Source organism: Hylobates moloch, unplaced genomic scaffold, assembly GCF_009828535.3.
Source record: "Hylobates moloch isolate HMO894 unplaced genomic scaffold, HMol_V3 SCAFFOLD_8, whole genome shotgun sequence".
NCBI classification, from domain to species: Eukaryota; Metazoa; Chordata; class Mammalia; order Primates; family Hylobatidae; genus Hylobates; species Hylobates moloch.
The window spans coordinates 97,687,959-97,715,779 of NW_026652283.1; the positions used below are offsets into that span (position 1 = coordinate 97,687,959).

General features: G+C 45.2%; 1 protein-coding gene and 1 long non-coding RNA gene across 2 annotated transcripts in view; one reads left to right on the forward strand and one right to left on the reverse strand.

Moving 5' to 3' along the window:
• The window catches only part of LOC131384033 (uncharacterized), a 30,501-nt gene extending 27,925 nt beyond the window's left edge, over positions 1–2,576 (reverse strand). The window contains exon 1 of the long non-coding RNA XR_009214517.1: positions 2,372–2,576. This is a non-coding gene — a long non-coding RNA (uncharacterized LOC131384033). The remainder of the gene's footprint in view (positions 1–2,371) is intronic.
• Positions 1–27,821, forward strand: part of OSBPL10 (oxysterol binding protein like 10) — a 336,085-nt gene that overhangs the window by 289,588 nt on the left and 18,676 nt on the right. Inside the window, exons 7-8 of the mRNA XM_032162229.2 lie at positions 4,103–4,252; positions 23,089–23,569. Of these exons, the coding sequence (XP_032018120.1) occupies positions 4,103–4,252; positions 23,089–23,569 (631 nt within the window). The remainder of the gene's footprint in view (positions 1–4,102; positions 4,253–23,088; positions 23,570–27,821) is intronic.

Genomic DNA, 27,821 nt, shown 5'->3' on the forward strand with positions numbered 1-27,821 from the left:
GTCACAGTTTTGCCTCCTGGCTTTGGCCTCGGTGGCATAGCCCCATATACCTGCTTCTCCTTACTAGATAAGAAGCAGAGGCCTGTGGTTAAGGGCAGAGTCACATCTGTAGATGCTGTGACTGTCTTGGATTGGACCATTACCAGCCCAAGAGCCCATCTCTCACATGGTCTCAGCCTTTGGTCCTCAAGAGGCCGGAGGTCAGCAAAGGGTCAGAGACCCTTCTAAGAATCCAAGGGGAGCTATGGACCCACTCTTCAGAAAAATGCCCAGACTTACAATTTTTGCATAAAATTTCAAGGTTGGGGGTGGATATCTTAAGGGCTGTCCATGGGACCCAGGCCAAGAACTCTTGCTCTGGGCACAGGTCACTGTGGGTCACCAGGGAATGTCCCTAAACCCCAGCCTGCCCATGAAGCTTTTTCCTGCCCATCGAATTTTCGCTTGTCGTTCTCCCCATTTGCTAATAGGCACAGTTGCTTGATTTTTATAGCACCATATGCCCTGAGGTGCTTGTGTGGTAGAAATATTGTCATAATTTCTGTTTTTATTAAAATCCTCATTTTTCCAAAACCTGCTTCTCTTTAAAACATATTTTAATTCCATTTTATCTTCAAGTTTGCATACATTTTTGTGGCTGGGCTGGCTCATTTGCAAAAATCTCTGGGGGATGGGGGATCTGAAGATTCTTCTGCTTAAGTCTTATAAATTCTCTCAGCATTATGAAACCATTTCTCACATTCATATTTTTTAGAGATGGGGGAACACTGTTCTGCCATTTTTGATGACCTTGAGAGAGTTGTTACTGTTTTATAAGTGAAAATTCGCAGAGATTCAGAGAGGGGAGGTGTGCAGGGGCTCCCAGGAGACAAGTAGGACTTTGTAAGAGAAGGGGAGTGTGGATGTGGATAAGCATGGGGACCTGATTATGGAAAACAGCACTCAGAAAGGATGATAATTATCCAACTCTTTGAATTCCACATCAGAGTAGTGGAATCAACAAACTCTTGACCCTAAAAGGGAAGGAGGTTTTGTGTCTTTAAAACTCCATCAAGACCTGCCTCTTCAAACCCTCCATTCTTTGCAGTGCCTGTCTATGTGGGTGCTTTGTGGATGCCAGTAGATTGGTATTTACATTGCCATGGACCTCTTTCAGACAGAGTTGACCTGTTGATTACTGCTACCTTTCCATCCATGTACCCCCAAGTTGGACCACGATGGGGGTGGGGGTGGGGGGGTCTTCTCTCTGTGCAGATGGACTGAGCTGCAGTGTGGGTGGATTGAAAGTGTCCTCTAAGATGTTTACTGTCAACGTGGTGTATGAAACCAGCTTAACTCTGATTATTTACTTGAGACTGGGTAGGAGAATTGTTTGCAAATCACACTGGGAGAGAAAGGGCGAGTTCTCAGAGGCTGTGGGAGAGAAAACAGTCCTAGGTCCTTGTTTAAGGTTAGGGCATGGCTTGCTCAGGGTTTGTGCCACCAAGGGGCAGTAAGCCAGGCTTCCATGGCCATCCTTCTGTGGGTGGGACTTCAGGGCCACCAGTCATCCCGGATGACTCAGCTTCTGGGGCACCTGCACCAGCCTTAATTTCCTCTGCTGGAGCCAGTGTCTTTGAGAGGAATTGTCAGACACAGAGGACGTGTGCTGTTGATTTACAGTGGGAAAGGCTGGAGGGGTTTGTGTTCACATTTATGTGTGTACTTAGTGTCATGCGGCTGGATCTTGTGGAAGACTTTCTGGCTACTGGAAGTCAGGGACAAGCTGGGTTTAATTTTTGAGTAAAGCAGACAGCAGGAGGAGGTGTGGTCCCCGAAGGTCTATAAACACATCACAGTGAGTGTAGCAGTGAGTGGGAAAGATGAGGATTTCCCCTGCACTGGCTTGTGAGCAAATAGGAAATCACAGCTTTAGAAGAATGAATCATTCTTTGCTTCATGAAGCTTATGGCAGCCTCAGTGGAGCAATTGATTTAGTATGCAGTCCATTCTTTGTGAGAACAGCTAATTTCAAGCAGAAAATAATGGCCCGCAAAATGGAGCTACTTTCCTGTTGAGATGTTTAAGGACTTTGCAGCCCACTCCACCTGTTGGGTACACCATGGTGGTTGGATTTCACTTGTTTTTGATTGTCCTTTTTCTTCCCAAAGCAGAATGCCCGGGCACTACCCTCTCCTCGCCCAGCTGGTGCTGGGAGGAGAGGAATTCTGCTAATACAGATTACTGCCCACCAGGTCACTGCAGAGGAAGTTGCAGCTGTAGCACCTTTGCCATTGGGTGGGATTTATGTCTGAGCTCTCTGACTTCCATAGCATAGACTGGAAATGGAAGCTCACAGGGAGCTGAGACAGCCACCCACTTTGAAACTGACCTGAGATGCAGAAGAGGCAAAAGGAAGGAGAGCCAGGAGGACAGGCCAGTAGAAGGGAGGCCCTGCTAATCTCAGCATTAGCCATTCAGACTCATGGCAGCGGTGGCCTTGGCACCAGCAGCAGTCACTCAGCAGCACGGGGTGTCATGAGGTGGAGCTGGAGGAGACCCCCAGGGCCACTGGCTGTAAGTGCTGGGCTCCTGCTTTCTTCTACCCCTAACTTCCCAGTGTAGAATCAGGGTAGCTCACGGCTCAGAGACTTCCCTCTGGCTACTCCTCTCAGGGTTAGCACAGGTAAGGATTCCTCAATTATTTCAGCATAATCTAGCAAAGCAACTTGCCAGTGATGTCAGATAATACCCATTATGAGGTGGCTAGAGAACTGGGCACATAATAAAAGAAAACTCAGCTTTTGGCTGGGGGAATATCCTGTGGGCGTCACTGAGATCTTCCCAACCATCTCTTTAGAATTGGGGTTATTTAGAGCTGATTGAGAACACCTTAGGAGTACGTCTATGGAAAACGTCTATTTACGTTGAAGTTTTAAAAATGCCTACCCCAGGAGGGGAGAAACACCATTATTACCTCTCTTTGGAACGTGGGAAAGGATGGTCAGTGTGGGTATGTAAGGCCAGACGATTTTAAACACCTTGACCACAAAATAAGCTTTGTATGTTAGAAGTGCCTGTAGATACAAGATGATTCTGTCTAATGAGGTTAGTAAATTGTTCGTTTTTTGCATGGACATTTGGACAAGTCTGTATCCTTTCATGTTTAATAACCTTTGAGCTTCTGAATTTCTGTATATTATGTCTGACCTGTTATTGATAATTGGAAAGAAATGTATAATGTTCTGTGCAGAGTGCTTTTGCTTATATATAAGCAAGCATCATAAGAACATAGGTAAATGTGGAGTGTGGAATGTGGATACTTCTTTCAATAGAATTCTGAGGGCAAGTTAACCGTGTAGCCAGAGTCCTTCATACTTGGATATTGGAAAATTTTATGCGCAATAATCCCCTTGCCCAGTTTATTAAGTTGCCTGTTTTCTATGTAATGTGAAAAATTGGAATCGAGTGATTGAATTAATAAACTTGCATCGAGGAAGGCAGGAAATGTTGGCCAGCATGAATCCCAGCAGTATTATAAAGTGTCAGGAGTTTTGTCTTAAATTTTCATTTGTTGTCTTCCTCCCTAAATTAATGCCAATTCTCAGCATTTTCTTACACCTGCTAGAGTGATCCTAATTGATTTGGGTAGAAATAGTCTTAGAGCACATTTTTCCTTAAATAATTTTAGTCCCTGGGTAATCCAATTTTTACTTCTAAACAGAAAAATTTATATTAGATATGAAGTGGCCTGGGTTGTGCAAGTTAACAGGAGTCTAACTTTGGTAAACTCCTACTTGCTAATAGGCAAAATGAAGGGGGCTCATACCCATACACTATAGTTAGTTTCTTAAAGAACAGGGAGCTGTTTTGTCAGGGGAGGTCCTTAGGCTCACTAACTGGGGATGACGGGAGAGATGAAAGGGGATATGCAGTGTCCAAGGCACAGGTCCGACCCCCAGGGGACTCATCTGCCCCGTGGCCAATAGGACTGGGTCACAGAGGAGCTCTGCCCAGGACAGGATTGGGTTCCCTCTGTCATTGCAAAGCATATTAATTCATACACTTTATTTCTAACTTCTATTGGGCCAGCTGGTGATTTTTATTGATTATTTCATTTTAGCCAAACTCAGGCTCTGAACTGGTTTTGTCTGAAGATGAAAAAAGTGACAGTGAAGATAAGGAAGAGACGGAATTGGGCGTCATGGAGGATCAGCGTAGTATAATTCTTCATCTCATTTCGCAACTCAAACTTGGAATGGATTTGACCAAGGTAGGTTGGCATGTCCCCTGGATTTGTGGTCAATTGTTGGGGTTCCGTCTCTATCCTCAAGTCTTCTCTATGCACATTCTTTTCGTTGTGGTGAGATTGGAGAAGTAGAGTGGGGAAAAAGGCCAGCATTGCTTTCAAGTATGGGTATTCCAGGTATAATTTGAAAGGACACTTGTACATAAATGGTTATCCTCAGGGCTGGACAGCCTTGCATTTGATTCTTGGGAGGAGTTGTTGCTACTCTACAAGGGCATGGAGAACATCAGGAAAAGCATATGAGATGGCATGGAAAATTCAAGGTACTATCTCTTTGTCTCTTGCTGTGTTCTAGAGATAACTGTAGGTGGCCTATAGAGATGGCTATGACACAGTGGCCGTAGAGGGAAAAGATGGGGAAGGGAAATGGTGGCGCCAGGAATGAGGCCACTCTGCACGCCCAACCTCACGACCTGCTGAGGGCTGTCCTTAGCTGTAACAGCTGGTCCCCAAGGGTAACCTTGTTGGTGATCCAAATCTCATTGCCATAGGTAGAAGTGGAACCAACTCTTCTTGGTGCTGAGTGCGGGCAGGATGCTTCCTGAGGAACCTCACCAACAGAATCAGTGTCCTGACCACTAATGTCATGGAGAGGGTCCCACATATGTCACCCCTCACCTCTAGTCAGTAGCTTCATTCTAGAGGCAAGCAGGAAAGGCAATTTTGTACATAGCTGAAAGCTTGTGTGGTGTCACTGGGGCCATTGTCAGGTGGTAGAAAGAGCCTGGAGTTTGGCCTTCCTGGGTTCCACTCCCAGCCAGTTACTCCAGTTGGGAGCCTTCCTGGCACAGTGGCTTGAGAATCGCAGGAGGCGTGCAGAGGACCTAACCCGGTGCTGAGCTCCTAGCAAGTGTGTCACCATCTTATCCTTACAAAATACTATGTTATGTGGTTTGACTGTGGTAGGGTAGAGAAGCAGCTGTCACACAGACAGACAGACATGATCTGCGGGGAGGGTGTGCTGGGGAAGGAAGTTCTAGATTCTGAAGGCCAGCTAGAAAAATATGGATGTCAGAGCCACTGAAGGCACAGCCTGGGGAACAGCCCTAAGGGAAGTTGGCTTGGTTGGCCACAGTGAAGGCTCTGGATTCCACAGTCTCATCTCGGACTAGGTGGGGGGCCAGAGAAGAGAGAGGGAAGCGGCAGGAGTGTGAGGAATTCTTTGAGGAGGAAGATGACAGAACAGAGTGACTAACCATTTATAGACGATAGGAGAGAGACTGAGGAGATGGGAGCCTCTCAGATGACAGACAAATCTTTTCTTTGAAGTGTTTTCATGGGTTTGAATGTGAGCGTGTCTGATATTCTGGGAGACTGCACCACTTTAAACAAAACAGTGGGCCCACACTGAGGACACCAGACATAGAAAGTTCCTTCTTCACCATCCTCCACCCTCTGTGTGGCTGCTTCTGTTTTGCACGCCAAGCTATGACGACCTGTTCTCCATGCTGCTGCCTTCCGTTCATTTCAGTCCTCTAGCTGCATAATGCTCATTGTTTTTCAGCTACAGGAGTCATTTAAGTGCTTGGCTTTTAAAAGATGCCCGTGTTTTATTCTTGTGGATTGTGTAGACACCCAGACAGAGCTTGAGTTGAAGTTTGATGAAGTGTGGATGATAATGTGTACAAGTACAATCTAAAATCACAGTGTTTCCAAACTGGGTCATGAACCATTAGTGGGTTGTGAAACCAATTTAGTGGAGGTCAGGCCACCATTTCTAAAGAATGAAATAAAATACAGAAGAAAATATCAGCATTCTGCACATGAAACCTAGTTCTTTTGATACATGTGTACTGGGTAATGATGTAGAATATATTCTCATTGTGGATTTTTTTTTTAATGTTTATAAAACTCAGACCTAGAATCATGAATGACAGAGGAAAGAGATTGTAAGAGAAATTGAAATTGCCAAGGTCAGATATGGAGAAGCAAGAAAATATTGAGGGGACCATATTATGGCAAGCTGAGTGTCTGAGCGACTTCCTGTTATTTCTGTCTTGCTCAAAAATAAAGAAATACCACAACTGTGCATTGCGTATTTATTATTGTTTTATTAGAATATGATTGTTTTGCATTTCCAGAGCCACAGCCTCTTCTTGAAAGAGCAGACGTTGCATTTCTCCCAATACTCAGTTGAGTACCTGAAAGAATAACTTTTCCTGTCAATAGTTTATTAACTTACTTTACTTGGAAGAATCTGTCATTCAGAAACCAAAGGAAGACTTGACAAGCTGAAATACTTGTGAGAGAAAGAGGTAGAACTGTTGCTATCCTCTGAGATTTCTTGGCTTCTGTTGCCCTGTATCATAAAAAGGTTGATGAAATTTCCTCTCTCCGTGCTGTCCCCTTTTCTCTTCTTGGCACTTGTTCACGTCATTAAGTTAAGCCTGTACTAAATAAGCAATGGAAGAACTTAGCCAGAATGGAGTATCTGATGAGCAGGCACCCTGGAGAGAGAATCTTCTTCACCTAAAATGAAGGTCTAGCCTCTCTCCAAAAGCGAGTGTACTTCTGTATCCCTGAGGATGTGCCAGTGTTGACACATTTGTGAGTCATTACCAGCCCAACTGGGTACGTAGTGCTGTATCTTGTCATGGTTCACTGTGGTTACCAGACAGGGCCAGGTTCGTGGATGTTTGACCTGTGAGGTTGCTCAGCACCCCGTGCTCAGAAGAGCTCCATGCTTGGTTTAATGCCCTGCTATCACTGTCTTGAAATTCTTAATAATTTTCAAACAAGGGGACTTGCGTTTTCACTTTCCGCTGTGCCCCACACAGCATGTAGCTGGTCCTGCCTCCAGAAGCACCCTTGTCTGCCTTTTTTCCTCAGGGTGGCACCATAACCCCAAGTTACTGGTGACTACCTCCACTGGATAATCCACTGTATATCCACAAATTGTGGGTAGCCTAGAAAAGAAGAGAGGATGGAGGAACCACAGTGAGGTGGAGGGTCACCGAAGGTCTGGCGTGTTGTGCATGCTGGTGAGTGGCTCCATTGAACCTGGAGTGGGCGTTAGGATCAGGTCCTGCAGAGCCTATGGGCCATGTGAAGGGGACAAACTTGATCCTAAGGGCTATGGGAAGCCTTGGAAAGTTTGAGCAAATGAGCAACATCATGTGGTGTTCGGGAGATCCTGACATGACTATTGTGCCAAGTTCCAAGCTCCAAGGAGAAGGGCCCACAAAATGCAATATTGAGCTTGGAGGTGTAGGACCATTTTTACCTAGTTTTCAGGGATATGAAAAGCAACAATTTGTAATGTGTTCACTCATGTAACATGTATCTGTTGAGCACTGCACATGCCAGATACTGTTTTAGACACTGGGATTGCAGCAGAACATTCAGAATCCATGCCCTGATGGGGCCTGAGTGATGATGGAAGGAAACAGACAAGAAACAAGTGAGAGAGAGGGAAGGAGGGAGGGAAAAGAAAAGGAGATGGAGATGAAGTATAATGAAGAGAAATAGAGCATGTCAGGGAGGGTAGCTGGTGGTGGGATGGGGGTCCCTCTTAGGTAAACTGGTCAGGGTAGGATTCTACTAGGTAACATTCGAGTGGAGACCAGATTTAAATGAGGGAGCCAGCCATGTGAGCATCTATGGAAGAGTGTTCTGGCCAGAGGGGCTGGGGGTGAAAAAGGCCCAAGATGGACCTTGTTTGGCATTTGGGCATGAGGCCAGTGTGGCTGGATCAGAGTGAATTGAGTGGGATTGGCAGGAGAGTAAGTTGGTGAGACATCAGGTTATAGGGCCGTTTAGGATATTGTGAGGGCTCAGGATGTTGTTTTGAGTGATATGGGTGACCACTGGAGGGTTTTGAGCAAGGGAATATGTGACCTTACTTGTATTTTTGTTTTTTTTTTTTTTTATATTTTTGAGATGGAGTCTCGCGCTATCACCCAGGCTCAAGTACAATGGTACCATCTTGGCTCACTGCAACCTCCATTTCCTGGGTTCAAATGATTCTCCTGCCTCAGCCTCCCGAGTAGCTGTGATCACAGGTGTGTGCCACCATGCCCAGCTAATTTTTTGTATTTTAAGTAGAGATGGGGTTTCACCATGTTGCCCAGGCTGGTCTCAAACTCCTGACCTCAAGTGATCCACCTTCCTTGGCCTCCCAAAGTGCTGGTATTACAGACGTGAGCCACCATACCTGCTTACTTGTATTTTTAAAGGGTAATTTTGACTCTGCTGTGAAAAATAGACTGAGGCGGGGTGACTAGGGTGTGAACAGCCGGGGTCAGGGTAGAAGAGAGGAGGAAGCTGGCCAGGCATGGTGGCTCACGCCTGTAATCCCAGCACTTTGGGAGGCCGAGGTGGGTGGATCACAAGGTTAGGAGTTTGAGACCAGCCTTGCCAACATGGTGAAACCCTGTCTCTACTAAAAAATACAAAAAATTAGCTGGGCATGGTGGTGGGTGCCTGTAATCCCAGCTACTTGGGAGGCTGAGGCAAGAGAATTGCTTGAACTTGGGAGGCGGAGGTTGCAGTGAGCTGAGATCACGCCATTGCACTCCAGCCTGGGTGACAGTGCGAGACTCCATCTCAAAAAAAAAAAAAAAAAAAATGAGGAGGAAGCTACTATAATAACCTAGGTGAGGTGCTGGTGGCACAGTGCTAGTGGCTGATTCTGGATGTGCATAGAAGATACTGCCAACAGGATTTGCATATGATGTGCAGTATGAGAGAGAGGAATAAAAGATGACTGTAAAGTTTTGGCCTGAACAGCTAGAATAATTATTATTATTAATTGCTATTTGTTTTATTGTTTTTTATTTTTTGTTTTATTATGTTTTTAAATTTTGTTTTATTCTTTTATTTCTGACCTGAACAGCTAGAATAATAATTATTAATTGCCATTTGTTTTATTTTATTATTAATTGCCATTTATTATTAGTTGCCATTTGTTTCAATTATCTATTGCTGGTAACCAACCACCCACCAATTTTTTTTTTTCATGGTTATGCAATCTGGAATGGGCTCAGTGAGGCAGCTCTTCTGCTGGTCTTGCCAGTGGTCACTCATGCCTGTTGTTTGCTGGTGAGTTGGATTTGGCTGGAACAGCTGGGCTCTTCTTTCTTCATGAAGTCTTAGGACCTTTCTCTCTCTATGTGTTCTTCCCACATGGTTTCTCCAACTGGGTCGCCAGGCTTCTTAAACGGCAGCTCAAGGCTTCTAAGAGGGCAAAAGTGGAAGCTGATAAGCCTTCCTAAGACTTAGGCCCCAAACTGGCACAAGATCACTTCTATTTTATTGATTAGAGTAAGTCACAGATTCAGGCCGGATTGAAGGAGGACTATGCAAGAGTGTAAATTCCAGGAGGTGTGGTTCATTGGAAGTCACCAATGTAACAGATTACCACTCCATTTTATGGAGGAGGAGGAGTCTAGGGAAGAACAGGTTGGAGATGTTGGGGCTATCACAAATCCAGTCTTGGATCTGATTAGATCTGAGATATCCATCCACTAGGCATTCAAGAGGACATGCAGGCATTTGGATATATACAAATCTGGAGTTCATGAGTGAGGCTCAGGTACAAGTTTGAGAGGAAACAATGTATAGATGGTGGTCAAAGCCATGAGGCTGGAGGAGTTTCTCTAGAGAGTGAGTAGAGACATGGGGAAAAATATCCAATTACAGGGTCCTGGGATATTCCAACGTGGAGGGGTCAGGGAGATGGGAAGAATCTAGCAAAGGAGATTAAGAAGGTTCAGCCAGTGAAGTAAGATAGAAGTCAGAGGAGTGTGATGTTGTGGAAGCCACGTGAAGAGAGAGTATCAAGAAACAATTAATCAACTGTGTTGAATTGCTGCTGATGGGTCAAGAAAGCTGGGGCCTGCAAATGGACCATTGTATTTGGCTTTGCCAAAGTCTGATTGGAGTGCATTCAAGGGAGAATGGGAAAAAATGTGGTATAAAGACAGGGAGTAAAGATAGCTCTTTAAAGGAACTTTGATATAAAGGGAACAGAAAATTGGGTGGAAACTGTAGGAGTATCTGAAATTAAGGGAGATTTGGTTTCTTAAGATGCTTGAGGCCGGGTGCGGTGGCTCACACCTGTAATCCCAGCACTTTGGGAGGCCGAGGCGGGCAGATCACGAGGTCAGGAGATCGAGACCATCCTGTGAATGGTGAAACCCCGTCTCTACTAAAAATACAAAAAATTAGCTGGCCGCCGTGGCGTGCACCTCTGGTCCCAGCTACTCGGGAGGCTGAGGCAGGAGAATGGTGTGAACCCAGGAGGCGGAGCTTGCAGTGAGCCGGGATCGCGCCACTGCACTCCAGCCTGGGAGACAGGGCGAGACTCGGTCTCAAAAAAAAAAGATGCTTGAGTGCTGATGGGATTAGGAGACAGAGGAAAAAATGCTGCAGGAGAGAGGAAGCAGATGAGTGCAGGAATTTGAGGAGGTGAGAGGGCATGGGATCCAGTGCATGGAAGGGGAGTTGGCCAGAGATAAGATAATGCATCCATTGCAGCAGGGGGGCAGGCAGAGAGAGGGGTGCAGACACCAGAAGATGGCAGGAGACCCTCATGGTTAACCACATGGCTCTGAGCCAGACTGCCTGGGCTGGCATCCCCACTGAGTTCCTATCTATATATTACCTTGCATGTGAGTGCCTGTTTTCGCATCTTTAAAAGGGGGTTGATAATTGTGCCTTCCTCATAGGGCCACTCTGTATGTATGCATAGTGACGTATGAAGGACTCAGAGCAGTGCCTGGCACAGAGTGAGTGCTGTGTTTGCTATTATCATTATCAAGTGAACCTTCTCTCTGGACTGCTTCAATTTTCCCAGTGAGAAAAGCGGGAAAGTGATCAGCTGAGAGTGATAAAGAGCAAAGGGTTATTAGAGGTATGAGAAGGGAGGAGAAGAAAGGAAACAAGTGGTTGGGGAGAGGAAGCAGGTAGGAGGATTGTCACACACCACCAGGGGGCCACTTAAGGTTTTGAGGTTGCCAATTTAAACTAAGAGTCTGCATGTTGTCTCTGTTTCTCCAAGAAAGTTGAGCTGCCAGATTGAGATACACAGAATGTGAGGTGCTGGATTAAACAGAGTTAAGGTTTTCTTGGTTAGTGCCTGGATGGAGGGAGAGAGTGGCAGAGTTGCTTGGGGTAGATCAAAGGGAGTTAAGTATAGGGTTGGGCCAGGGACTCTATACTGGGAGTGGAGGGAAGTGAGACCACAAGGGGGTGGTGGACAGTAAAAGGTCAGTGGGTCAAAGATGCTGGTAAGACTAGGGACTGGATGGGGTGAATGGGACATATGGGGCAATAGCAGAGAGAGGGATGCTTGAACTTGAGATTATGGGTGGCAGTTACAGATAATGACAGTGTACCTCTTTGTAACCCTATGTGGATTTCTCAGAGGATTTAGTCTAAACTCCAATGTTACAGATATAGAAAAATCTTGAACAGTGTATTTTGAACCCTTTCAGAGAGCACAGCTGGCTTCAGAGAGTAGGTAGGAGTTGGGGGATGCAGATTGTGGCTAAAATTAGTGGATTGAGCTGTGCTCCGGTGATGAGGTCCCTAACCTAAAGATACCCAATTCATAGCTCATCAATCAAGAACACGAGACAAGATTCGTGCTTTGAGGCCAGGCGTGGTGGCTCACGCCTGTACTTCAGCACTTTGGGCGGTCGAGGCGGGCGGATCACCTGAGGCTGGGAGCTTGAGACCAGCCTGACCAACATGGAGAAACCCTGTCTCTACTAAAAATACAAAATTAGCCAGGCGTGGTGGCACATGCCTGTAATCCCAGCTACTCAGGAGGCTGAGGCAGGAGAATTGCTTGAACCTTGGAGGTGGAGGTTGCAGTGAGCTGAGATTGTGCCATTGCACCCCAGCCTGGGCAACAAGAGTGAAAGTCCGTCTCAAAAAAAAAAAATAAGATTTGTGCTTTGAAAGAGAAGCTTGCTGAGATAATTTTCTATGACTCTTAAAGAATTGTTTAAGTTGTTACTAATCAAAGAAATAAATGACCTTATTTTAGATCTTCTAAATCAGCAACAAAATAGTAGATACATATTTAGTGTATACAGGGTAAAAATGATACCCCAACTCCTTGCTGATGGCATTGTAAATTGATTGCATTTTTAGAAAGTATTGACTACATGTGTCAAAAATCATAGCAATGTTCACTGAAACTTTTTTAAAAATTAAAATAATTTTAAAATTAAATGTTGAATAGATAACAAAAGAATATAACATATATGGATAATATAGGGCAGGGGTCAGCAAACTTTTTTTTTTTTTTTTTTTTTTTTTGAGACAGAGTCTTACTCTGTCACCCAGGCTGGAGTGCAGCAGCATGATCTCGGCTAACTTCAACCTCCGCCTCCTGAGTTCAAGTGATTCTCCTGCCTCAGCCTCCTAAGTAGTTGGGATTACAGGTGCCCACCACCATGCCTGGCTAATTTTTGTATTTTTAGTAGAGATGGGGTTTCACCATGTTGGCCAGGCTGGTCTTGAACTCCTGACCTCAGGTGATCTGCCTGCCTTGGCCTCCCAAAGTGCTGGGATTATAGGCAAGAGCCATTGCACCCGGCCAGCAAACATTTTTTCTAAAAGGTCAGACAAGTGGCTTACATCCGTAATCCCAGTGCTTTTGGAGGCTGAGGCGGGAGGATCGCTTGAGGCCAGGAGTTTGAGACCAGCCTGAGCAACAGAGCAAGACCTTGTCTCCACCAAAACTATTTTAAAATTAGCCAGGTGTGGTAACACACACCTATAGTCCCAGCTACTGGGGAGGCCGAGGCAGGAGGATCACTTAAGCCTAGGAGTTTGAGGCTGCAGTGAGCTATGATCATACCATTGCACTCCAGTCTGGGCAACAGAGCAAGACCTTGTCTTAAAAAAATTTTATTTAATTAAATGAAAGACCAGATAACAAGTGTTTTTGGCTTTGCAGACCATATTCTATCTACTGCAACCATTCAGCTCTGCCATTTGACCACAAAGGCAGCCATAGATAATGCAGAAATGAATGGTTATCGTTTGTTCCAATAAAACTGTTTGTCAAAGCAAGTGGAGATTTGGCCCATGGGTTGTATTTGTCGACCCCTGGTGTATAGAATCACACTACAGCAGACATCATGTACTCACCACGGGTTTATGGAAAATGACATCATTACCTGTGTGTGCTTTAATGGATATATAACATTCTACCACATTGCTGCGTTATTTGCTTTCCCAACAAATAGTCTGTGGTTGGTCACCTTGTCTCTTTTTGGCTTCTTGATGTTGTAGGTGGTGATATTGTGAACATCTTCTTGGGCATACAGCCTTTTTCCTTTGATTGAATTATTTCATTAGGCCCAATTTCTAGCATGAATCACAATATGCAAAGATTAACATTGCTGTGCTTGAGCTTCTTTTTGTAAAAGGGAAATTTTAATGAAAAGGGTCAGAAGGCCAGTGTTTATCCTGTAAATGAACCCCATAAGGCAGAGATATGGACCTCAGGGATCTCTGGTCTCCCTGATCCTGCTTCCACTTCCCTTGCCAGATCCCTCCAGCTGTTCTTCTCCCTGAATCTGGTTTTCAGTATACTGTCAAGCAAAGCCTGTTATCTCTCCCGAGTGTTTGCCTTTTAATAGAAGACAGAGTGGAGACCTGGCTTCCCTAAGCTTGTCTGTGTAAATCTGTTTCATGAGGCGACGCAGTTATGCGATCTCCATTCTCCCTTTCTGTCCTGTTGGCAGCAGCTCATCAATCCCCACTTCTAGAAAGAGTGACAGTCACAACAGTAGTCTTCAGACCCCTTGGAGGTGCTGAGCAACCCAGCATGGGCCTTGGCCAAGCAGAACTGATTCTCATTCCAGCTCTCCACTGACTTAGCCATTGTAAATTGCAAAACCTGTCTGGACATAGTTTCCTCATCTGTAAAATGGAATAGTTGTACCTGCTTACAGACATCTAAGAAGATTACACAAGATAATGAGTGTGAAACCCAAGCACTGTGCCCTGGCTTGAGCTCTAAAAACAGTTTAAATCTGAAATATTTAATATATTCTTACAGCAATGTTTTTGTCTTATACAATTGTTTCTCCTTTTTCTCTGAGCAGGTGACTGATTTTTTTTTTTTTTTTTTGAGACGGAGTCTCGCTCTGTTGCCCAGGCTGGAGTGCAGTGGCATGATCTTGGCTCACTGCAAGCTCTGCCTCCTGGGTTCATGCCATTCTCCTGCCTCAGCCTCTCCGAGTAGCTGGGACTACAGGCGCCCGCCACCAAGCCCGGCTAATTTTTTGTATTTTTAGTAGATACGGGGTTTCACCGTGGTCTCGATCTCCTGACCTCGTGATCCACCCGCCTCGGCCTCCCAAAGTGCTGGGATTACAAGCGTGAGCCACCGCGCCCGGCCTGACTGATTGTTTACAGAAGTGTCAGAGGTGATCTCGGGGTTGCTCTGGGCATTGTGAGTCATTTTAGCTTTCAACATTGTCACTGAAATATTATGTAACAAGTTTGTGTCTAATCTCTGTTGCTCATATCTTCCCTGGTCTCCAAATGAGGTTACTGATTCCTGATTATAGGGGTCTGTAATCTGAGCCAGCATAGAATGAGCGTTTCCTGGATGCTAGGTAGGCACCGGACTAATTTAACACTGCCATTTACTACTCACAATCAACCTAGAAGGTTGGTATTTTTATTTTCTCTATTTTTACAGCTGAGGAATTGAGTCCTGGGGAGATGAATTTGCTACGTACGCATGGCTAGTCACTGCTAAGGGATGACGTTCTGCTCCCAACTGAATTCCTTCTGTGAGCTGATGTCTGGGACTCTGGAAAAACACAGGGATTAACTTCAACAGATTATCTTTCTATGTAGTAAATATCTTCTTGGAAAAAGTAAAATTTCATTTCAAACTCTTCCCGTCTAACAAAAATTTTAATGAATGCTTTTCATAATGTTTCAGGCACCATGAAATGGGTGTGAAGGAACCTGGCAGGTTAAGAAAACCCAGGGAAAAGGTTGGCTAAGTAAAGAAACCTTTTGCAGTGTGAATTTTCTACGCTTTATTTTGTAAAGTTGGATTTTTGTGTATTTCTCCTGGTTTTCTCAAAGTAGGACATAAATGAACCTTTGTGGTGGTCGAGGCCTCTCTGCTTGCTTGTTTGCACTGGGTGTGTTTGCCAATCTAAGGATCAAATAGGAAGATGGCTCCTAAGGTTATGAAGTGATGTTTCTTTTGTCTTTCTTTTCTCTTTCTTTGAAGAGACAAGGTCTTGCTCTGTCACTCAGGTTGGTGTACGGTGGTGCAATCATAGCTCACTGTAGCCAGAAAGTCCTGGGCTCAAGTGATCCTCCTGCCTCAGCCTGCAAATAGCTAAGACTACAGTAAGACTACAGGCTTGCACCACCACACCTGGCTAATTTAAAAACATTTTTTTGTGTAGAGACAACAAGATCTTGCAGCCAGGTTGGTCTTGAACTCCAGGGCTGAAGCGATCCTCCCACCTCAGCCTCTCAAAATGCTGGGATCACAGGTCTGAGCCATTGCACCCAGTCAACTGATGTGAAAATTGCACCTACTCTTGGCCTTCTATTTGCAGAGACCAGCTGTGCCCCCTGTTGTGGGGAGGGGACCACCTCTTTCCAAGTGTCCTTCGCCTTTCCCTGTGGGTGATTGTTTATTTCAGATTTCTAAGAGCCTAAGAGCCCAACCTGAAGATTAGTTATTTACTTCTAGATTGATGCAACTTTAAATGTAATTAATTGTTCTCTGAGTCCCTAGTGCAGATCCTCTCTTTTTTTCCTTCCCCCCAAATAGTTCACTGTCTTAATTATGTTAATGGAAGAAAAGGCAGTCTTTATTGATGGCTTGGTAAATCCACAGCAGTGATTTCAGGTCATTTGGATGCCATCAGTCTGAACAGCTGGGCCGTCACTCACCCTCTGTCAGAGGCAGACAGCCCAATTAGTACTCACCACTCCTTGGCTCTGTATCCCTGGTGTCCACTGTCCAAGAAATGGATGATTAAATGACTTATTTGCAAACACACCAAAAAAAAAAAAGGAGAGGGTGCCCGGGAGATTGTAGGAGAGGAAGAAATCAGACCAGACTAGGAAGTCTATTTTAATGAAAAGTATGACATCTTGTCCAGAATGTTCAGTTGCTGGTTTTGAAGTTGATCTGGCATTCTGCACAAACTCCAATGAAACACACAACAGAAGATGAAAGACGAAATAGTAATTCTGCTCCCAACCCATTTCTGCTCCATCTCTCCAGGTATTCTATTTTTTTGCCTGCTCTGACAAAGCCACATCTTTTTAAAGTACAGAATACGTACCTAGCAGGTTGGACTTGATGTTGGCTCTGAGCCCATATTCCCTCAGTCCGCAATTTTGGGAAGGTTGTCTTTGAAAATTATCATATTCTCAGGTATTGCATTCCCAGTAGAACCTTTTTTCTTTTTCCTCCAACTTTTTTATTTTGAACATTTTCCAATCTACAGTAAAGTTGCAAGAATAGCACAACGGACTCTTGTATTAGTTCTTGCATTGCTATAAAGAACTACCTGAAACTGAGTAATTTATAAAGAAAAGAGGCTTAATTGACCAGTTTTGCAGGCTGTACAAGTTCTGGGGAGGCCTCAGGAACCTTACAATCATGGCAGAAGGCGAAGGGGAAGCTCTCAACATCTTACATGGCCAGAGCAGGAGAAAGAGAGCAAAGGGGGAGGTGCTACATACTTTTAAACAACCAGATCTCATGAGAACTCACTATCATGAGAACAGAAAGGGGAAGTGTGCCCCCATGATCCAGTCACCTCCCATCAGGCCCCATCTCCAGCACTGGGGATTACAATTTGACATGAGACTTGGGTGGGGACACAAATCCAAACCATATCAACTCCCATATATTCTTCACCTTTTTTGGCCAATTACTAACATTTTGTACTTTGCATATCTTCTCCCTTCTTCCCTCTCTGCCAACCTCTCTCCTCCCCTCCTCCCTCCTTCCTCCTTCCATTTTTCTCTCTAGCTCTCAAGCTCTCTTCCTCCAGAACTTTATCCATACACATGCATGTATATATGTGTGTTACACATTGGGTTAGTCCATTTTCATGCTGCTAATAAAAGACATACCTGAGACTGGGAAGAAAAAGAGGTTTAACAGACTTATAGTTCCAAATGGCTGGGGAGGCCTCACAATCATGGCAGAAGGCAAGGAGGAGCAAGTCGTGTTTTACGTGGATGGCAGCAGGCAAAGAGAGAGAGCTTGTTCTGGGAATCTCCTCTTTATAAAACCATCAGATCTCATGAGACTTACTCACTATTAATGAGAACAGCACAAGAAAGACCCACTCCCATGATTCAATTACCTCGCACTGGGTCCCTCCCACGACACGTGGGAATTGTAGGAGTTACAATTCAAGATGAAATTTGGGTGGGGACACAGCCAAACCATATTATACATGTATGTTTATTTTTTTATTAACCATTTTAGAGCATGTTGCAAACATCATGACAGTTCTTTCCTACCCCTTTAGTGAGTATCTTCTAAGAATAAGGACATTATAGTATACATTTGTCACATTGGGAAATGTCACATTGAGGCAATATTATTTCATATTCAGCCCATGGTAAATTTTCCCAACTTGTCCCAATCATGTCCTGTATGGCTATTTTTTAACACTCCAGAATCCAACCCAGATTATGTTGCATTTGGTCATTATGATGTCTCTAGTCTGCTTTAGCCTAGAAAATTCCCCGCCTTTTTCCCTTTCATGGCAGTGTTACTGAAGAGTTCAAGTCAGGTTTTCTTTGCTTTCATTTTTTTTTTCCAAACTGTTCCTCAGTTTGGATTTTATTATTTTTTTTTCCTCATAGTTAAGAGTCAGACTGAACAATTTGGGCAGTAATAATTGGCAGAAGTTGCTGAGCAGAGCCTTTTTTTTTCCTTTTGGTAAAGAGAAGAGGGAGATGCCTTCAGACTAGGCGATTATCATTCCTTCTGGCTCCTTTGAAGGCCCATCCTGGAGGTCATCCAGCCACATTCTTTTTGGCCCCAAAGGTGTCTTAGGAGATCCAGAGGAGTGTGGGGCAGACCACACCCATTCATTAGACATTTAGAGTGCACTTCTGATATATCAGGCTCTGGTTCCTTACCACCCAAAACATGTTCCTGGAATAAGCTAGATTCTATGTAAGCTGGCTTCAGCCTAGAAGTTGGTATGTATGTGAATATTCTCATGTTGCTCGAGAGAAGCAGCAACTGAAAACTTGGCTGGCTGGATATACTCAGAAGAATTAAAAGCATAGTGAATGAGAATCTGCATTTAAAAATATGGGTAACTTAAACATGTCAAAGGAAACAAAGGTGTCTCTCATACAATTCATCTGTTTGTCTTGTTTTTTGCTAGGTATTAAGGAGTCAGGTGTCTGTCCACTAAGAGCTTACAGTTTTGAAATGTGTGCATTAATAAGAACAAAAGAGCCTTGCAGGCGGAGATATGTGTGAGGTGCAGAGGATAGGAAAGAGGGGTTGTTGCTTTAGCCTTGAAAGCAGGAACTGTCAAAAAAAAAAAAAAGCTTCACAGAGGAGAGAGCTACTTGAGCTGATGAGCTTTTTGTCATATAGACAGGGCAGGAGAAAGGGCAGAAAAAGGGAGTGTGTGTGTGTGTGTGTGTGTGTGTGTGTGTGTGTGGAGATTTGTGCAGGGAGGGAAGGGGGCAGTCAGTCAGGACATTGTGTGAGACCAGAGGGAGGTGGGGGCTTTATCTCTTACAGAGATTTTAGAAAGATGAGTCTGGCTGTTGTGTGGAGGAGAGTTGGAGGTATGGCAGGATTCTGGGCCTCCAGTTCAGGAGCCACACCTCCCATGCCCTTCCTTCATTGCAATGATCTCCCTCCCATTTATGATATTAATGATAGTGTTTGGAATGGTGGATTTTCTTGCTATGTTGGGAAGAGTGAAATGGCCTTAGAAGGTGGGGCTCATGTCCTATTCTCTTGCCCATTCGATCTCCTTTGCCCACTTCTTTAAAAAAAAATATTATTATTTGTAGTGATGGGTTCTCACTGTGTTGCCCAGGCGAGTCTTAAACTCTTGGCCTCAAGTGATCTTCCTGCCTCAGCCTCCCAGTGTTGGGATTACAGGCACAAGGCACCATGCTTGGCCCTTCCCCCTCTTCTTAATCCATGACAGCAGCTGGGGTGGCCCAGACATCCTAGCTGTCTCCTTTGTCCACTGAGAGAAAATGTTCTTGTTAACCAGAAGCAGATAATCATGATGTGTCATGGGGTAATGGCAGGGACTTGGAGGTGGCAGCTGGGACCCTGAGGTTCCCTGCTGGCTCAGCCACCGAGTGGCCCAGGCGTAGTGCCCTCACCTGTGGGACCAGGGCAGTGCACTAAATCATCCTGCCTTTTGGTTCTGACATTCCGTGACTCAGGGTTCCAAGTGGAGTTCTTTTTCTTATTTATTTACTTATTTATTTTTTTAAATCCTTCAGCTTGAGTTCAGAAATGCTGACTAAATTAGGGGAAATATCTTAAATTCTTCTCCTTTTCAAAAGTACATAACCAGAGAGTAAATATTGTATCGATTTTCCTTGTTAACTTTCATCTTGGGTACAAACATGAGGATTCTTGCCTAGAGGTGGAATTATTGCCGCAGAAGCCCCATTGCCATAGAGTGGGGAAAAAGACACGAGCCAGGGTTACGCAATTATCTTTGTTTGAAGTTATACCCGTCAGGGCTGATGGCCTCAGTGTGTATTTCTGTCCTTCCCCTCCCCTGGCTTGCCTTCTGATCACAGGGCCCCTTGGACCTGGGAAGGGAGAGAGCAGGAGATGGAGTCACTTGGGGAAGGGATGCAGATGCAGACATTTGTGGCAGCCTGTCCTTTGTCATTGATTTGGCTTCATTAAGGGATTTCCAAGCTGCTTAAATTCACGCTCCCCAGCTTGTGCACCCTGTCTGGGTGGAGTTCATAGGGGAGCCCTTGGGTGATTCTGGGGCAGAAGAGGGAAGTGTGATGAGTAATTGGGGGTTATTTACTTTGCTATTGGACAGCTAAGTGGTGGGAGAACACAGCAGCCTGACCCCAGTGAAGCCTCATTGGAAGAGCAGCCCCCAGAGAGCACAGTGATGGTTGCTGAATGATGACCTGTCCCCACGAAAAAGGCATAGGAAGTAATAGAGGTGGCATCTGAAGGCTCTTTCAAGCTAAATGCTTTTCTTGGCCAGATGAGATCCTAGGACAGCCAGATTCTCATTTTTTTCAAGTCGTGGATTACAGAAAATTAGGAAACCTCCACTGATTTGCATAGTTGTGTTTTTAAATAATGTTTCTTCTTTGTGTGTATTATAAAAGCAAAGCAGAAAGATACTCAGAAAAAAAAAGTGTTAAAATCACTCAGTTCTATCACCCAGACAGACATGTTAACATTTTGAGTGTTTTTATGATTCTTGGATTGTATTCCATGTTCAATTTTACATCTGGCTGCTTTTTTATTTAGCGCAGGCACATTTTCTCCTGACATACTATTTAAATGAAAGATTGAAAAGCATTAAAGGAGATCTACCAACCTTTACCTCTCTGGCAGATGGGGCTTTTTCTAGTTTCCTCTGAAATTTCTGTACTTTGCTGTTCTCATGTCTGCGTATCTCTCTCTGGACATCTGTATTAGTCCCTTTAGTGTTGCTGTGACAGAATGAGACTGAGTAGTTTTTAAGAAAAGTACATTTATTGAGCTCACAATTCTGCAGGCTGGGAAGTGTAAGAGCATAGTGTCACATCTGGCTGGCTTCTGGTGAGGGCCATGTGCTGGGTCAAAACGTGGCAGAAAAGGGAGCGGGTGTGTGCAGAGATTACGTGGGAAGCACAAGGGTCTAGGAAGCCAAAGTCGCTTCTAGAACAGCGTGCTCTTGCGGTCCCTAGTCCTGAGACAGTGAGAACTGGCCCCTGAAGCAAGGCATTAATCTCTTCATAAGGGATCTGCTCCCATTACCTACACACCTTCTACTAGTCCCCACCTCCTAACACTGCCACATCGGGGATCAAATCGCAACACATTTGGGAGAGGACAAACTCAGACCACAGCAGCATCTCTCCTCCCTTCCATCATATCCAAGTCATTTTCAGGGAAGGGCGTTGGAATCCTGAAGTAGAGTCAGGGTTACAGATCTATGAGCCTGTGTGATATTTGTGGTTCATGATCATACACCCTCCCAAATGTTTTCATGCCAGTGAGGGACTGCAGAAAGGAAGGACAGAATTAGTTATGTAAAGAGAGATTGTAAAACAGCCCCATGGTATTGGTCAACTCGCTGGAACCCAGTGTGTTCCCTGCACGGCCCAGCAGGTCTGGGCTAGCGTTCCAGTTTCAAAATCCTGTGAGTCCACGTTAGGAGGAACAGAATGAGATGCTCTGGGTTAAGCCTGGCTGTGCGTTGCAGCTAAGTGAGTGGATTATTAATACCTGATAACTGTTTGGGAGGCCAAGACGGGTGGATTGCTTGAGCTCAGGAGTTTGTGATGAGCCTGGGCAACATGGTGAGACCTCGTCTCTACTAAAATAAAAAAAATTAGCTGGGTATGGTGGCATGTGCCTGTAGTCCCAGCTACTCAGGAGACTGAGGCAGGAGAATCGCTTGAACCCAAGAGGTGGAGGTTGCAGTGAGCTGAGATTGCACCACTGCACTCCAGCCTGGGTGACAGAAGGTGACTCTGTCTCAAAGCAAACAAACAAAAAATACCCGATATTTGTTTTAAGTTATTTTAAGATCACTCTAGGACAGTGAAAAATGGACTTCCTTTTCTTTAAAAAGCAGTAACAGTAATGAGTTATGGGCTTCGCAGTTTCAGAATACCCCTCAGTTGTTTTAAGTGACTTTACCGCAGATGATTAAGTAATCATTGGGTTACAGGTATTTGGGGTTGTAGAGCTCCCTGAGTGGCGACCTGGATCCACTTTGGATCAATGAGGAGTCTCTGTCTTACCTCTACCAGAGTTATCCGGGCCTCCACAAGGTCTCTGTCTTCAATCATGGTGCCAATAACAAACCTAGGGTTAGCTATTCTGCCAGTCCTTTAGCAGCAGGTTCTGTATGTTAAGTGCCAGCCTGCTTTGTAACTTCCACTGGTTTCTCCTGGACCAGCCTTGAGGACCGACCTCCACAGATGGAATCGCCATGGCCCCTCTTTTCTGCGGCAGCTCTGTGGACATTTGCCTGCTGATGGGCCTGCCCTGTCCTGGAGCTGGGCCCTTTCCACAGTCCTTCCCTTCGTCGGTCATGGTGGGGCTTGTACACCGTTCTTCTACCGAGGCCTCCCAGTGCACACCGTCGTTGGTGGTGGGTCCTGATCTGCCTGGACCCCCTATGAAGTGGCACCAACAAACCCCAGTATCCGTGTTTGTGGGAACACACTGATTGCCGACCTCTCCCTCCCCCCACCCCGGCCCACTTGGTCGTGCCTGATGGCAGGGGCTATACAGAAAAGCCCTTCCAGGCTGTTTTCTTCACAGCTCTAAATAATGGAGAGTTAGGGGAGAGATGGCAGTGGAGACCGGGACAGAGACTATTGTGTTAGCCCAGGTAAGCAAGGAAGAAAATCACTCAGAACAGTCTTGTCCACAAAGCTGGGCTCCCGTTGATTCCACTGCCACTTCTCATTTCTTTGATATTGTTTCCCTTGATTTGTCATTTGTGCACAAGTCAAAACAGACTGCTCCTTGGCTGGAGATGTTATGAATTTGCTTGACAGTGGTTGCAGCCTTTACTTTTCTTTTCAGCTTTTCCATGTAATCCCAGGGATTGTCTGACTTTGTGTCCTTCCAAATGCAGGTGGTGCTTCCCACCTTTATCCTGGAGAAGCGATCTTTGCTGGAGATGTATGCAGATTTTATGGCACACCCAGACCTACTGCTGGCCATCACTGCTGGGGCCACACCAGAGGAGAGAGTCATTTGCTTCGTGGAGTATTATCTCACAGCCTTTCACGAGGGCCGCAAGGGCGCTTTAGCCAAGAAGCCCTACAACCCCATCATAGGCGAGACATTTCACTGCTCCTGGGAAGTTCCTAAGGACAGGGTCAAGCCCAAGAGGACTGCTCCCCGCTCTCCTGCCAGCTGTCACGAACACCCAGTGGCCGATGACCCTTCCAAAAGCTACAAACTAAGGTTTGTGGCTGAGCAAGTGTCCCATCACCCACCCATCTCCTGCTTCTACTGTGAGTGCAAGGAGAAGAGACTGTGCGTCAACACTCATGTATGGACCAAAAGCAAGTTCATGGGCATGTCCGTGGGGGTCTCTATGATAGGGGAAGGTAAGCCACGTCGTATGTTGGAGTTTGGCTCTTACACAGTGATGTTTCTGTACCTGGTAGATGATTGATAATTTTGTGTGTAGAGTTTTTTTTGTTGTTGTTTTTAACTTGTTTTGGAATTAGAGTGTGGGTGGTAAAAGGGATGGGTTTTGTTATTTGGGGACAAGGTCTGGTAATTTCCCAGTGGGGCCAAGGTAATGGACTATCTGCCTGACAGCCGCCCACCTGGACCTTCCCATGCTGTGCACGTGTGTGCATGCAAGCCTTACAGGTACTTTTTTCTTTCAGCTTTGCATGAATATAAGAGTTGGCCTCCAAATCTGTGAAAACACATTTTTATTCATTCTCACCGGTGTTCTGGCTCACAGACAATGAGGATAATCACGCTGCCTATTCAAAATCTGCTCATAAAAATTCCCAAAACAAATCTTTTGACTCTATGCTAGAAATTCTGAAGCAAGAACATAGTATAATCACGCCACTGGTGGATCACACATTCTTATTTTAGCAAATAGCTGTGAATGAAGTTTATTCATTGTTTGAAGAAACCTATAATAATCCTTGTTAAATTCAAGCGTCTGTGTTACTGGTTCATCAACTTTTTTTTGAGTCACAAATCTCTTCAAGGCTCTAAGGCTGTGATTCTCTTCCTAGAAAAAAAGAATCTAACTCCAAATTTGTCTTTGAGTTCCAGAGAGTACATGGCTCCTTAGAAGCCCCTCCAAAACCCCATGAGATAAGAGCACCTTTCATTCACTTAGCACATTTTTATTGAGCACCTACTAGATGCTTGGCATTGCCTTAGGAGCTGTGGCTACTTGAGTAAACAAAACAGACCAAAAAAGATCTGTTCTGATGATGCTTCTGTTCTCCTTCTTTCTCATGGGGAAATGAAATAAGTAAATAAAATTGATTGTGTGGTAAGTTGAAGAATGGTAAGTGTTGTAGAGAAACAAAGCAGGTAGGGGTCTGGGGAAGACCAGGGAGAGGGCAGTTGAGCTTTCAGATGAGCCGGCCAGTGGGAAGGCCTCACTAAGGTGATATTTGAGCAAAGACCCAAAGTGGGCAAAGAGGGGTAAGGCAAGCCTTATAGATCACTAGGAAAGAGTTTGTGTGCAGAAAGAATGAGGCAGAGGCATAGAGGTAAAATGTCCCTGGCATGGGGATGGAGACAGGAAGCCCATGTGGCTGGAGCAGGGTGAACAGGGGCAGGTGGAGGTCAGGGAGGTGACGGTGGCCAGATCACATAGGACCTCATGGGCTATTGCTAGGGACACTGGCTCTTACAGTGAGGGAGCCCTGAAACCACTGGTGCTTTTGAGCTGGAGCGTACCAGGCTCAATCTCATAGTTCAGCAAGACTGCTCCAGCCATTTGTTGAAAACAGACCCTGGCGGGGGTAATGGTGGAAACAAGGAGACTAGGGAGGAGGTTGCGAGAATAACTAAGCAGGTGATCATGGTGGCTTGGACCAGGTGGAAAATAGTGGAGGAAGTAAAAGTAGTGGAGTAGTAAGGATCTGGATGGGTTCTGAAGTTAGAGCCAAGAGGATTTGCCTCTGGATGGGATGTGGAGTGTGAGAGAAAGTGTTGCCAAGGTTTTGACCTGAGCACCTGGAAGGATGGACTAGCTGTTAACTGAGATGGGGAGACTGAGGGCTGGGTATTGGGCTACTTTGAAGGAAGAGTATGGGAGCTCAGGGCAGTTGTTAGGGTTTAGTCATTGAAGGGAGTGCTAAAGTAGGCAATTGTGTATGCAAGCTGGAGTTTCATAGGGAGGGTCCTGGCTGAGACAAAATATTTAAGGCCTTGAGACTAATGAGACTGCTGAGTGAGCACTGATTTCTGAAGCATTAAGCAGCATTAAGAGGTCCACAACTGAACAGCCAGCCGAGGAGACTGATGAGGGGTGGCCAGAGAAGTAGACTGAATGGAATGGGAGAAGGTGCTCCTTGCGAGGCAAGTGAAGAAGGGCTTCAAAGTACGAGAGTGATCAACTGCATCACATGATGCTGGCTACTCCAGTAAGATGAGAACTGAGAAGGGATCATGGATTTTGGATCATGGAGGTCACTCATGACCTTGACAGCAGTTGTCAGTGGAGTAGCACTCGTGAAAATCTGACTAGAATAAAGTCAAGAGAGAAGGAAGGAGAGGAATTGGGGACTGTAAATGTAGACAGTTCTTCCTTATTTAGGGTTTGCATGCAATGGTACTATTTAGGAAAATAGCCACTCTTGGGTTCTGCTTCTCTGTTAGGTTTACACCCCAAAGTGCTGCTCCCCGTGTTGCATAGATAAGATGGCAACTCCAGAGTGCCCACAGATGCACTCAGCATTCGTGTCGGGCCTTCACCGGGGTCTTCCTTGCATACAGGTCTAGTAATCAGCCAGCTCATGCTGCAGTCGTCACACCTTCCTCTCAAGGATCAATCAGGATCAAGAAGTTCACCAATGAGACATTCATTAATTTATGCAGGAGGCTAGGGATACACCTGTCACCAGGATGATCTTGGGCCACCCAGTTTAGGCCTTTTCCACAATTCAGATGGAGGTGGGTTGTATCTGTGGGGGAAAGATGTAAAAATACATCTATCTTTAGATAAACCTCATCAATAATGAGTATTATCCCCCTCTTAGGTTATCTTCTGTGAGAGTGCGGTATTACAACTATTTTCCAATTAGAAAAATCCCAATTCATGACTGGGTTGTCTGGCTTTTCCTGCTGTTGACAAGGGGAGACGGATGCCTGAAGTGGTCTCTCTTCTTAAAGAGGCGTTGTTACCAGTGATGACTGGACCATGAAATCTTGTAGCTGAAAGCGCATTTGTCTACCATATGCTCCAGGGTTTCCAGCTGTGCTGTAGAGAATCCCAGGCTCCTTAGAGGGACACAGGAAGTGAGTGGCAAGGTTGGTGTTCTTCCAAGTCCACTCCAGCCTGAGCATCTCCATCCATCCTTACCTATTTACCAGATGGACTTCCCTATACAAGTTTATTTCCAAAAGGGTTCTGTTGCTTCAGAATGCTCAGCAGACCCTGGATGAGTCCAGCTATCCTCATTTCACAGATGAGGTGCCTGAGAGAGGCAGCTTGCCTAGGAACCCATGCATAGTTCACAATATCCATCCTGCCCTCAGCACAAGCCAGTGAAGGGGGATGCAGGGCAGGTGCTGGGGTCTCCTTGAGTCAGGGGCCATTTCTCAGCTGATCTCTGACCTGTGGATGAAATACCAGAATCTGAGGAGGTTCAGGCAGCCCCCTGAGTTCACAAGCCCAGGAAGAGCAGAGGATCAGGGTTGAGCAGCAGGCGGTGGGCTGGGGAAGGGGGACCAGGTCAAGGGGGGTTAGAGCCCTGTATGGACACAGCCAGGGCTGTTGAGGCCTCTCTCTGACACTGAGAAAACAAACTTGATTCAAGTGTGCTTCTGGAGGGGGGCAGGGCTAGAGGAACGAGAGGTATTTCCTCACAGGCCTCTTTTCTGACCCCAGTGACTGCTTGTTCTCCTGAACTCTGCCTTCTCCTTGGATGAAGCAACAGGGAGCTGCCACCGTGCAGCACTGTTTGGGTTAAAGCCCCCTGGCAGGTTTCAAAAAGTGTGTTTCAGCCCAGACTGGGGACTCTGGAAGTTGCATGAACTAAGAGCTCTGGTTAGAATACTCAGGTAGCTCTTCCTATTGAAAGCAGGGAGATTGCCAAGGACTCCCTTGTGGGAGGTTTATGTTCGCATTGATTTTTATACTTGAGTTTGTAATAAGAAATGGGAGCAACATTAATTTTGATTTTGACTTATCTGGGGCTCTGTGTTTTCATAGGTTGCTTGCCTCGTGCTATGAGGTTTATATTGGTAAAAAATCTTTTCCTTTTCTTAAAAACAAAAATTGGTATTCAGGAGACTCATCTCATTCTATTTAATTTTATTCCTTATTCTAAATTTCCCACATAATAAATATTTTGAAGATGAAATATGTTTGTTTGCTAGAGAAGGTAGAGAAGGCAGTTCACACTTTGTATTTATGCCCCACATGCGAGAAGATTCCTTACACATTTTCTACAGATAGTATTTTAAACATGTTTACCTCCTTATCGGTAACAGTGGTGGCTTGAATAAATCTGTCATTTACCCATTCACTTATCCATTCATCCATTTATTTGTGAAGTGATTGGCACCATCCTTGATGCCAGAGATGCAGCAGAGGCCACAGCACACAGATTCCCTGCCCCGGGAGCTCATGCTCCAACAGGAGGGTCAGAG